Source organism: Phacochoerus africanus, chromosome 3 (assembly GCF_016906955.1).
Source record: "Phacochoerus africanus isolate WHEZ1 chromosome 3, ROS_Pafr_v1, whole genome shotgun sequence".
Lineage (NCBI taxonomy): Eukaryota > Metazoa > Chordata > Mammalia > Artiodactyla > Suidae > Phacochoerus > Phacochoerus africanus.
The window spans coordinates 165,600,892-165,614,084 of NC_062546.1; the positions used below are offsets into that span (position 1 = coordinate 165,600,892).

General features: G+C 38.0%; 1 protein-coding gene across 1 annotated transcript in view; it reads right to left on the bottom strand.

The window, feature by feature from the left end:
- Positions 1-1,757: 1,757 nt before the first annotated feature.
- HECW2 (HECT, C2 and WW domain containing E3 ubiquitin protein ligase 2) overlaps positions 1,758-13,193 on the bottom strand; it is a 175,850-nt gene continuing 164,414 nt past the window's right edge. Inside the window, exon 28 of the mRNA XM_047773115.1 lies at positions 1,758-3,945. Coding sequence (XP_047629071.1) covers positions 3,834-3,945 — 112 coding nt within the window. The 3' untranslated portion in view covers positions 1,758-3,833. The remainder of the gene's footprint in view (positions 3,946-13,193) is intronic.

Consider the following 13,193-nt stretch of genomic DNA (forward strand, 5'->3'; position numbering starts at 1 on the left):
TGTTTTGAACTTCTCATAACAAGTAGTAAAAGGGAAACATGAAGAGTGTGGGGAATTTGCCATGAATATGCTAACTTCTTGGTGGACTTTTCAGCTTTTCAGAAGGTGTCACATTTTAAGAGTATTTGTTTGAAAAAATGAGAGTTTGGGTAGATGAAGCAGCTTGCAAACTTCACTGAAATTGAAATAAGCTGGTAAAAGCATCAGGCTCCACATTTCTCGAGATGAAACCTAGAACTGTAACCGTAAAGTACTGAAACTGATCTCACAAGCCACCCATGAAAATCAGCCTCAACCCAGATGGGACTTGATAACTTCTACCCCCCAGAGTGTGTCAAGAGCAAGAGAGACTAAGCCCCTGAAAGCGCTTAGACACTGTAATGTGCTGTTCAAATGGTCTGCCATTACCGTTCATCATTTGAATGCAGTTTTCTAAATGTCTGATTGTTATGCAACCGAAACAAATTTTCCTTCATTTTTTTTTTTTACAGAATTTCTACTTAACTATAAACACAACACATGCTAGAAAATTTTGATGGCACTTCTTTGACAAAGATCCATTCATTGTGTGTACCAGAAAAACAGTTTGACCTCCGAGGTGGACTGGACTCAAGGACTGGGATTTTTCATGCTGGAAACCAAAGATCTGTTGTAGTGCAGATGAAAGGAAACAGAGGGAAATGACTGAACTTAATTTTGGCATTTTGGGGATAATTTGAAGATCCATGAGTTGGTCCTTCACCATTCAGCTTCCCACCTGTACATGTTAAACCGTGTGTGTAAAAGCACTGTGGGCTGGCACCCTTGACCAGCATCAACACACTATTACACGACATTAGTTACCAATGGAAAGAGCATTTATATGACTTTTTTTTTTTTAGCCACAGTATCTCCCATGAATGAAGCCTCCATTGGAACTCCCAGATGGAACAAGACAATCTCTCCTCATCTCTTGACTGTAGAACATACCAGATTTTATTTAAAACACTTTTTTTTTGAATCTTGGTCTCTACTCCACTAGTAGACAGTGAGCTTCTTGAGGGCAGATTTTAAATCTCATAGCTCCATCATCAAACACAGTGGCTGGCACAGAATAAATGTCAATAGTGGCCTCTTTTCTCACCTAAGAGACCTTCTGCATACATATTTGATGTATCCTTACCATCTTTTATAGCATAAATTAGTAGAGTATAAGCATTACTTATGAGTTTCTTAAAGACAGCCATATTATTTAGGTTCACAGTCCAGAAGAAAATATTTACGGATATTTCTATTGGTAGAGTATATTAAAGTCTAATTTATTCTGTGGAAATGTTATTTAATATTTTAAATAGTTATAATTGGACTCTTTTGTTTTACTAATGAAGACTAATAGATGTTATCATGGTGTTCTGAAGTGATAAGTACATCGTGGATAATTTCCAGTTCTGAGAACGGCAGCAACTAAATAATTGTACTGGTATTTGGGAAAAAGCTGGATACCTTGACAACGAAATATGTTTGTTAAAAGTAACCAAAGAGATTTTATTTTAAATCTCTTTTACCTAAATAATGTTGACTATAGTAACAATGTGTCTCAAACCCAAAGGAAAGCTAACATGGTCTATGAAAGTTCTATCAGCTGCTTAGAGAGTTCAATCTTCTGTATCAGCTTCCAGCTCGGAAACATCTTACATACCATCAAAAATGTGTTTTTTTTTTTTTAAGTATGCTATATGAGTTTTCCTTATAATGAAAAAAATACAAACAAGTAAAAATAGTTTGCGAAATTAAATATATACTTATATTCATGATAAGTAAGTACAAACTAACATTTCCAGTTAAAATTTTTTTCTCTTTCCTTTCTTTCTGATACAATTACAGTACACAGATAAATCTTTCCTTATTCCCAGATTTCTGTAACCTTTTTCCCAGAACATTTCCCCACACTGCAGTACCTGCCTTTAGTGCAGGAATGGAACGTGAGTGCTATTGCTCTTGAGGACCCCAACAGGAAATGCAGCTTAACCAACAGAGCACTCTGTTCTGACAAACCACCATGCACTTGACCTCTACAAAGTGTAAGATTGCCAACACCCCATAATAGGAATTCCATGGCTACTCATAAATACAGTTCTCAAAGAAGCGTTTGGGCAATGCCTGCAATACCACAGGCTGGCAAACAATGTTTGAGCCAATGGTTGTATTATCCACACCTTAACTTCACTCTGTTATACACCTGATTAGTTATGGCCATACATCAAGAAATAATAAACAATGTTGTGGAACAACCCCAAAGCAATAAAAATGAAGAACATCCTCTGATAAACTAAGCAGCAATAACATTAGTGATGTCATGCAGTTTCTGAGATATCATAGAAAAATTTTTCTTAATATTGATAAGAAAATTATGCATCAGTGAAAATGCAGGCTTAGAAATAGAGTACTGAGAATTTCAATTTGTGATGTCTTCACTGATGAGGGAAAATGGAATTCTTATTACTAAAGAGAGCTGATCTCTTGGGTGTTGCCGATGGCTCTCTAACTGAGCTTAGTGTTTAATGACGCTGTACAAATAAAAAGTAGTGGGGGAAATACGAAATATTTGTATTAAATGCCATCCTGTAAAGTATTTGATGGATGGAAGAGTCTAATGCATTTTAAATAAATGCATATCACACTATCACATATAGTGAGTCTTAAAAAATTATTACTTAGATGCACAGTCCTTGTAGTGGTAGACATGGCACTGTGAAGGAAGTTTTGATTTAGAAGCTACTTTCTATTATACTTATCAAGTGATGGAGTTGCTGTTAGTCATATTGTAATATCCCTTCAACTTTGGTACATTCAGTGCAAAATATTTCGGGGAATTTTTTTGTACCTTTATAAAAATAAAAGGCCCTTTTGTTCCCTTGAGAGTGCTTAAAAGGATACGTACTAGCGTGATGCCTGAGTAAGCGTGGAACATGAAAATGGAACGGATGATATGTAGAGTATGATAGGTAGGTTCTTATATACATCTTCGAGAACATAAATATAACGAACCTATAAAAAATAAACAGAACTCACTGTGTACATTTTCCTGATATGCTGTGATTAATTGCTAGTTATTTTTAAATTGTTTTCATGCATTATAAAGCATAAAATCTGTCATTAGTAATTCATTGTATAACAGTTTGTCTTCAGCCATAATTACACACATACCACTTTGCATATACATTGTCACAGACCACCTTATTGCAAATCTTTAAAGTTACCTCATATTAACTTGGTTTCATTTTCACTTGTGTTCCATGGAAGCTGAAACCTATGGTGCACACCATGCAGGCACTCATAAGCAAGAAAATGAATATTCTGTTATAACTTAGGGCTTAAATGAATGTACTTTCAGGAAATATATTTGTTTTTATTACATTATTTAAACTGCACTAATTAGGAAATTGGGCCAAGTGCTGCCAGTTTGGCTTGAACCATGTTCAAAGGTAAGTTTCAAGGTTCTCCTGAGTCTCTGAAAGTTACCATGGAGCTGATCATGTACAGGTTCATCTTTGTCTTGGAACATAACAAATGGAAAAGAGTTTGGCAGTCAAGAACTGTTGATTGAAAGACTGTTGGGTTGTTCCCTGGGCATCAAGCTCACCCAAATCCTTCCAAGAGGACTCATCATCACTATTCAGTCCCTAAATGTGACAGAGTATGTATGCCTGGAAAATAACAGCACTCAGCTTTGCTCTAATAGAAGCATACTCTTGAAACTTCCAATGTTCGGCCATTCTTCTAGAGGGCAGCTTCTGGAATTGCCTGTCCAGAATTGTCTGGAATTGCAAGGAGCTGGGCATTGTGCTTCCAGGTCACTCAAGTCCAAAGGTACTGGTCTCCTCAACTGCTGTCAAAAGTTTTTCATAAAGCATGGAGAAGGATGGGTATGGAGGGAGATCCAGACGGTTAAAACAAGTGTGAGCTCTGCAAACAGAAGAAGCAGTACAGAGTTCAGAACGCTTTGAGTGAAATGAGATTGTTTCCCTCTGCGTGAGCATGCTTGTCTTTCATATTCAAATTGATTTGTTGCCAATTTTCACATACCTTTTGGAAACACTGACCACATTTTGACTTGATGGAAATGCTATAAAATTGGGTTGTGATGATCATTGCACATCTATAAATGTAATAAATTCATTGAGTAATACAAAAATAGAAAAATTCAGAACTAAATCTCTTTAAGGGCAATGGGACCTTTTAAAAATATTTTCTTTACATTTTTACAATCATTTAACATCCATACTACATCCATATTACTAGCTGTTTAGTTGTCTAAACACTGAAAATAAAAGTTTTTAGGAAACGATGTTTTCTTTTTCCTAAAAGACATGAATATAACATCTTGCAAAGTAACTCATGTTCAGAGTTGGCATTTGCCTGACCGTCTCTCAGAAAATCTACGGTTTTGCATTTTTGCATCTTGGTGGTCAGGGAAGAGCACTGAGTATCTCTGAAGACCGGCAGACCTGCCTCATGGCTCAGTGTCTCGGGAAATTCCCCGGCTGGACTTTCCTGTCGAAGTCAGTAGACTATTGTTACTTCTTTGAATCCTGTGCTATAATCTATTTTCTCCTCACACACAATGCAAAAATCGTGGCCATATAAATCATTACATTAAGTATTCTTTTTTAGAAATACCTCCCCTTTTGCCAAGATAGGAAAAAAAAAATGCTTTCCTGTTATTTGCACCTGAAGCACAAGAAAAAAATAGACAGTCCCCAAATAGTACATCTTATCGGGAAGCAAATCTGTACTTTTGACATGAAATAGGAAGTATTTTATTTGGAATGCACAACAGTTGGCTTGCAGGAGTCAAACAACTTTGACTTAAAATGCTCCTGAATTAATATGGAATTTAGGATCTGTGATTATTAGCAGGCTGTTTTTACAAAGTCACATGTTTTAAGTTCTTTTCCCTATAAATCACTTTATTACTTATGAAATAAATATAGTTCTATTCCTTGGTGCAGTGTGGTGTCATGAGAAGATCAGAGGTTTGGAACTGGATAGGCTTGGGTGTGAATTTCAGTTCTACCAACCAGCTGTGTGATTTGCAGTAAGTGATTAAAACTCAGAGACTCAATTTTCTCATCTATAAGATGAAAATAATATCATTTGTTTCAGAAGGATATGAGGATTAAATGAAATCACAGAAACATGCTTAATACAATACCTGGTTCATAGTGTTTGACCAATTAAGGAGAGCTGTATTGTTACCTACATTTCATTACCATACATTACCAAAAAGTCTAACTGCCTTCATTAAATTATCAGAAGATAATCATGACTCACTGAAACTATGAGATAGCAAAGAGATAATAAGGAAGGCATGTGGCCATATAGTTTCTTGGAAACAGTAATGCAAAGGGTCTCTGCTATATTAGAAAAATACAGATCTACCTCAACTTATGTGGGGGCTACGGCCCAATAAATGCAACATAAATTGAAAATATCATAAGTCAAAAATGCATTTAATATGCCTAACCTACTAAACATCTTAGTTTAGTCTACCTTACAGGAAGGAAGGATCTCAGAACACTTGTTAGCATACAGTTGGGCAAACTCATTTAACACAGAGCCTATTTTAAGTATTGAATATCTTGTGTAACTTACTGAATATTGTACTGAAAGTGAAAAACAGAATGGCCAGACCAGTACAGAATGGTTGTAAGCGTACTGACTGTTTACCCTTGTGATTGGGTAACTGACTGGGAGCTGAGGCTCACAGCTGCTGCCCAGCATCACAAAAGAGTATGGGACCAAATATTGCTAGCCTGGGAAAAGATCAAAATTCAAAATATGACTTCTATTAAATGTGTATCACTTTTGTACCACTGTAAATTTGAAAAATTGTAAGTCAACCATGAGTCTGAGACTGAAAGTACCACTTTTATAACACAGAGATAGTACTGGCTCAGAGTTTATGACTCTTGTTATTACAAACTTTAGGATATATTGGGGAAAAAAAATCACCTAATTAATCTTTGCAAACAAACACTTCCTTTTTTTCTGCAATGGCCACACTCACAGCATTTGGAAGTTCCTGGGCCAGGAATTGAATTCAAGCTGCAGGTTCGACCTTCCTGCCACACCTGCGGCAATGCTGGATCCTCATCCCACTGTTCTGGGTTGGGGATTAAACCCGTGCCTCTGCAGCCACCTGAGCCACTGCAATCAGATTCTTAACCCACTGGGCCACAGCAGGAATTCCCCAAATACTTCTTTTTTGATATAATAAACTGTTTCAGAATCACATTTAACATAATTCTTATCGTATATTCCTTACACCAGAATCTCACTTTAGGTCTGAGGGAAAATGTTTTACTTTTTTAAAAAACTGAACTAGCATAGAAAAAGACAGTCCCAGGAATGGTTTAAAAATCTATTTTGTGTGAAACACTTGTATAAAAATAATTAACTAAAGACTCTAAATCTGCTATAGGGAGGGGGAGGAAGAAGCAGAGAGGTGAAATATGTTTTGAATACAATTAACATCTAGACTTCATGTGTTAAGACATAACATTCATTATCCCTTTAAAGATAGTACCTCTCTAAAAAAATTTTTTTTAATTAAAGTATAGTTGATTTACAATGTTGGGCCAATTTCTGCTGGATAGCAAAGTGATCCAGTCATATTCACACACACACACATTCCTTTTCTTATATTATCCTCCATCATGGTCTATCCCAAGAGACTTGATATAGTTCCCTGTGCTATACAGTAGGACCTCATTACTTTTCCATTGTAAATGTAATCATTTGCATAAAGACAGTACCTCTTTTAGCTGAAATTTAAAAATTTTCATTTCTTTGGTTACCAACAAAGCTAAGGGTCTTTCCTCAAGTCCGTTTGCGTGTAACATTTCTTGTTTTGTAATCTATATGCTGTCTCCTTTGCATCTTTTCTTTAAAAATGTTTTTATTGTGAGAAAATATACATCACAAAGTGTATTGTACCAATTATTATCAAGTGCTCAGTTCTGTAGTATTCACACTATTCTCCAAGTATCACCACCATTCATGTCAAGAACTTTTTTTCTCCAAACTAAAAATCTGTACCCATTTAACACTACCTCATGTCCTCTCCTGGTCCTGCAACCACCATTCTGCTTCCTGTCTCTGTGAACTGGACTACTCTAAGTACTTCATACAGGTGGAATCATACAATATTTGTCCTTTGTGACTGGCTTCTTTTACTAGCATAACGTTTTCCAGGTCCATGTTGCAGCATGGATCAGAATTTCTTTTTATTTTTGTTTAAAACTGAATAATATCCCATTGTATGTACACATCACATTTTGTTAATCCAGTCATCTACTGATGGACACTTGGGTTGTTTCCATCCTTTGACTATTACAAGAAATGTTGTTATACGAATTCCCATTGTGGTATAGTGGAAACGAATTCGACTAGTAACCATGAGGTTGCAGGTTCGATCCCTGGCCTCGATTAGTGGGTTAAAGATCCGCATTTCGGTGAGCTATGGTGTAGGTTGCAAATGCAGCTTGGATCCCGCGTTGCTGTGGCTGTGGTGTAGCTGGCAGCTGTAGCTCCGATTCGACTCCTAGCCTGGGAACCTCCATCTGCTGCGGGTACTGCTCTAAAATAAAAAAGAAAGAAATGCTATAAAGATGGGTGTACAAATATGCGTCTGAGTCCTTCTTTTCAATTCTTCTGTGTATACACCCAGAAGTGGAATTGCTGAATCACATGGTAATTCTATTTGAACTTTTTTAAGGAACCGTCTTATTGTTTTCCATAGTGGCTGCACCAGTTTACATTCCCACCAGCAATGCTCAAGTTTTCCACATCCTTGTTAACACCTGTTATTTTTGGCTGTTTGATAACAGCCATTCTAATGAGTGTGACTTAAATTTATCATTTAGAGTTTTGGGATTTCTCATTGATTTGCTTAAATACTACAAAATAAAGAGATTAACTCTGATGGGATTCCACGAATCTCCTCCAGCCTATTCACCTTTTTATTTAATTACGCATTTTGTTTAGAGTAGTATTAATCTGATTACTTGTTATCTGTTTTTGATACATTGTTTTTCTTCAGGGTGTTGCTATGTTAAGAAACTTGTTGAAAAGGGGATCTCTATTGTTTACACCTAATGGAAGGTTTTAAGTTACCTATATTTTTCTTTCCTTTTGGTAGTGCTAATGTATTATCGACTGCGACAGATCAACTTTTGGGATCTGTTACTCTTTCTTAAAAGAGTAATAACTCATTTTACATGGCTGTGATCTTGAGTAGGTATATGCGAATTCTTTTTTGTGAACTGAATCATATTGGGTAAACTAGGGAAAAATAATTCAAGAAAACCCTTTCTCTAGGTCAAAAATAACCCTTAATCAATGTTTCATTTGCTTAGGACAGGACAGAACTACAGAGCTGGTATATCTATCACATGCTAGTTAAGCCTTTTCTTTCCCTCTTGATAACCAAATATGTTCCTTTAACTGAAGGTTAATTTTACCTAGTCTCAAGAATTAGCAAAATGGTCACACACATGAGAATGATAATTCACAAACAGTAATGTTTGAAGTCCCCAATTAATTTCTTGAGCATACTTAGATGGAAGGATGAATTTTAATTCAATGTGGTCTTGGGACAGGCAGAATTCTAAGACGATCTGCCATGACCCAAGCCTTTGTATAATCCCCATCTCTTGAGTGTAACTGAGACCTGTAATTCGTAACCAATGGAACATGGCAAAGGTAAAGGTAGGGTGCAGATGTAATCAAAGCAATCCCACTCCTGGGCATATATCCAGACAAACTTTCATTGAAAAAGACGCACCCCTATGTTCACGGCAGCGCTATTCACGACAGCCAAGACATGGACACAATCTCAATGTCCACTGACAGATGAATAGATTAAGAAGATGTGGTACATATGCACAATGGAATACTATTCAGCCATAAAAAAGACAAACTGATGCCATTTGCAGCAACATGGACAGAACTGGAGATTCTCATACTAAGTGAAGTAAGTCAAAAAGGAAAAGACAAACACCATATGATATCGCTTATTTGCGTAATCCAAAATATGGCACAGATGATCCTATCTACAAATGGAAACAGATCACAGCCAAGAAGAGCAGACTTGTGGTTCTCAGTGGAGGATGGGGGGAGGGAGTGGGATGGACAGGCAGTTTGGGGTTTGGGGATGCAAACTGTTACATCTGGAATGGATGGGCAATGGGGCCCTACTGTACAGCACAGGGAACTGTGTGTGATTGGGTCACTTTGCTGTACAAAAGAAATTGAAGAAACACTGTAAATCAACTACACTTTAATACAAAAATTAAAAAAAACAATAAATGGCAAAAAAGTCTCTAATCAGTTGATTTTAAGTTAATTGAAAGTGTGAAGATCCTGAATGGGACTGATATAATTAGGTGGGACTTCTAAAAGAGCATCTAGAGGTCAGAGACTCTCACTGTTGCTGGGTTTGAAGAAAGAGGCGGCCATGAATTCTACAGCTACAAGGAAAGAATTCTTCCAAGAACCAAAGTGAGCTTGGAGGCAGGTCCTCCCCTAGTTGGGCCTCCACATGAGAATATAGTCCAGCCTTGTGAGATACTGTGCAGAAGACCCAGCTGAGTCATGCTTGGACTCCTAATCCACAGAAACAGTGATGTATTAATTGTCTGTTGTCTTAAGCCGATAAGTTTATGGTAATTTTTTATGCAGCATTAGAAAATTAGAACAGGTATCAAGGTAGTAAAACATTCCAAGAAAATGTGCTAAGTGTGATGAACATGATAGCAGAATCACTCCTATCGAGGGCAGGCAGTGGAGCAAAGCTAGGCATCAGTAGCAGTCCTTTCCTTCTTCCAAGTTTTTGAGCAAAGAAACAGGAACTCTGCATGTCTCTTTCTGCTATTTCTGTAGCATCCTTGCAGATACTACACTAATGTATCCAGTAAATCCATAGGCCCAAAGTACTGGGTTTCCCCCCCCCCCCCCCAAAGATTCAGTTCTCAACACCGAAGGAAGGACTAGAACTTTTTTTTGATCTTCGGTCACAAGACATAATCACCATTACTGATCCACAATCTAAGGCTATCACTGCTTCCTAAATTACATCTGGTTGCATAATGTGTGGTTACCATAACAGAACTTTCCTTCCGAATAAACTGAACAGCTCTCCTGGAAAATGTTTCACCAGGATGGAGAAAGTATGCATTGTTGAGGGGGAAACTATGCAGAAAGTTTAAATGGTTTTCCCAAGGTCAAGTCAAGAATAGGACTGCAACCTTGGGTTCCTAGGGGAAGTCCAACATTAAAGTGAAAGCAGGGAGATTAATGCTCTGTTCTTTCAGTTTTGGAAGCCTGTGAGTTAATTTCATCCCACCCTTGACTATAAACTGCCAGTCCTCAAGATCCTACACAATTACAAACATTTGGAAGCTAGGGATTAGCAAAATAAAGCTTCAATTTTTTTTTGTTTGTTTTAAACAAATGACTCAATCACAATATGCAGTAGCTCTGGGGAAAATGGTCCAGATTGGTTCAGTCCAGAAAAGTCTGGGAGATACCAGGGGATTTTTAGGTGCTTGCACCATCTAGTTCTATTTCAGGCTCACAAGAAAGCAGATACTCAGAGAGATGTGTTGGGGTTCAGCAAAATTACCCAACAGGCTTGTTTACAATGGAGATTTGGGGGTGTACCCCTTGAGATTCAACTTCAGAAGGTTTGGGGTGGGCCTAGGGATCTGCATTTTAACTATCACTCCAAGTGAGTCTGATGCAGGTAGGCTCCACTATTGGAGAGACATCAGTTGGGTTAGAAAGAAGATATCTACATTGGCTATTCATACCAGTGTTTTGTGTGCTTGCAAAAATTTCAAAACTCCTTATAAACAAGACAGCATTGCTAATAAGGAAATTGAGGAACAGTGTGGTTAAATAAATTGCCCAATATTTACCATCAACTTGCTCTGTGAGCCAAGAACAGGAAAAAAAAAAGGCAAAACAAAACACAATCCTCTGAGGCTTTTCACACCCGCTCTCCCGCCCCATTCCATGTCCTAAGAAAACTCTAGCAGAAAGTAACAGAAGGGCCCTTGGACTATGTTGATATTGGCAGCAAAAGCATATCCAGTTATTCGGTCTCAATAAAAGAACATTTTTCAAATCTTTCAAAGCCAGCCACAGAAAGACTATAATGAGTTTACCTCATTTTAATCTAGGCAGCCAGAACCACTCAAGGAGGGCAGGTCTGAACCCGTCTTTGGGAAATCATGCTGGCATCAATACAAAGGAGATTTAAAAGGCCTCCAGACATCTGGTCTGACTTAATAGATCTTTTGGTGCTTTCTGGAGTCTTTAAATGTTAACCAGGAGGTCACATGCATACCATCTCTTCTTTCCTATAGATAGGCAAGTCAGTTACCCAATCCAATGGACCCAAGTATCACAATTACACCTAGAGTTTCATAGATCTTTGCATTGATTAATGTATTCCTCTGTGTGTGTATGTATGTATACATTTATTAATTTATTCTCCATTTTCCCAGAAGTGATTTTTAGTAGCTTATAAGGACTCAAAATGAGACAAAGAAGAAATTGCAATCGGAATTTTTAAAGAGAGAAAGAGAAAACCACGAGCCTCCTTACATCTAGTAGATGTTATTCCAGAAATAAAATGTATGTAAATCTAAAAAAACTCTTTTATTTGCAGTATAATTTGGAATATGTTTTATTAATTCTCTCTTTTCCATTGACAGTGGTGCCTAATCCTTCAGAGTTGTTTCCTTATTCTTATTCCCACTTTTTCATCAAGTAATTAATAAATCAAAAACAAACACTTAAAAAGCATTCTGGGAAATCCTAAGGGACATTTTAACTTTCACTTTCTGATGCCGTGATTTATTTAGAAACATGAGTACTCCCGACTGGATTTACCTGTCAAGTCCAAAGCTTCCCTATCTGAGGCAGTGCCTGCAGACTTCCACACAGGGGAGGGAGGTGTGCCTGCAGTCCTAGTTGGTGGGGCATGCTGGGGGAAGAAGCAGGTTGGCCTGGAGCTGGGCTGTGAGGCAGGCAAAGGGGAGCTTCCTTTGGGCTTTCCAGGGCTCCCTAATTCAGGGCTCAGGGAGTGTTCAGGCAGCACCCAAGCAGACCCTCTTTTATTGCGTCACCTTCTTTGAAGATCCTATATTTTGAAAGTTTGTCATTCCTGCACAACGTATCCTAGTGAAAATTAATTTTCAATTTACATTACATTGCATTTCTTCCTTCATTCATTGAACAAGCACCTACTGAGATCATGCTGCATGCCAGGCATTGAACATCTGGCCCCTGGCAGATAAGGATGGTCTCTGCCCATAAGAAGTTTACATGCTGAGAGCAAAATATGCAGGCAAATGGGACCCACTCAAAGTTATGCAGTCTGTGCTCTGTACTAGGGGATCTGGCTGGGGCCAGTGGGCACTGAAATCCAGCCCGCTTTTGGCTCTGCTCACCAACCCATAAGCCCTAGCTCAGGGCGGCACTTCTCTAGAAAACTATCAGAAATCTTTGCCTCATCCAAAAGATTCATACGGGCCATTAGTGACCCTACACACAGTGAGTCAGTGGCCCTGCAGAGTCACAAAAGGCTATAATAGAGGACACTATCTGTGCCAAGTCTTGAGTTTGTAGGTGTGTGGGGTTTTTCTGGACCAACAAGGAGAAGGATGTTCCCAGAGACTGCCCCAGAAGCGTGAGGAAGCATTACATCATCCGGAAAACTAAGAACTGCAAGTGCTTGGGTGACAGGAGCCAAGGCTCGACCTGAAGCCAGATGGGGAGGCAGGGTCACATCAGGAAGCTAGGAGCATTCATGCAACAGACCTCTGTCATTTATTCCATTAATAAAAGGGAGCGAGTGACTGGGTGTGGAGAGTGAGATGACAGAGGTGCCATCAAACTAGACAGGAAATAAGGAAATGGGCTTGTAATCAACATGAGAAATCCAGAGTTACCAATCACACTGAGTGATAAATTCACTTATAGTCATTCAGCAATTGTTTTGTTAGCTTAGATTTATTAACACAAATAAAGCTATAACTTTTGCTATAATTTTTTAAAATATTCAAAATTTCTTCATTATCCCCATTAATACTTTCTTAGATCATGAGGTTTCAGCAGGAATTCTCGCTAAGACTCATTCACAA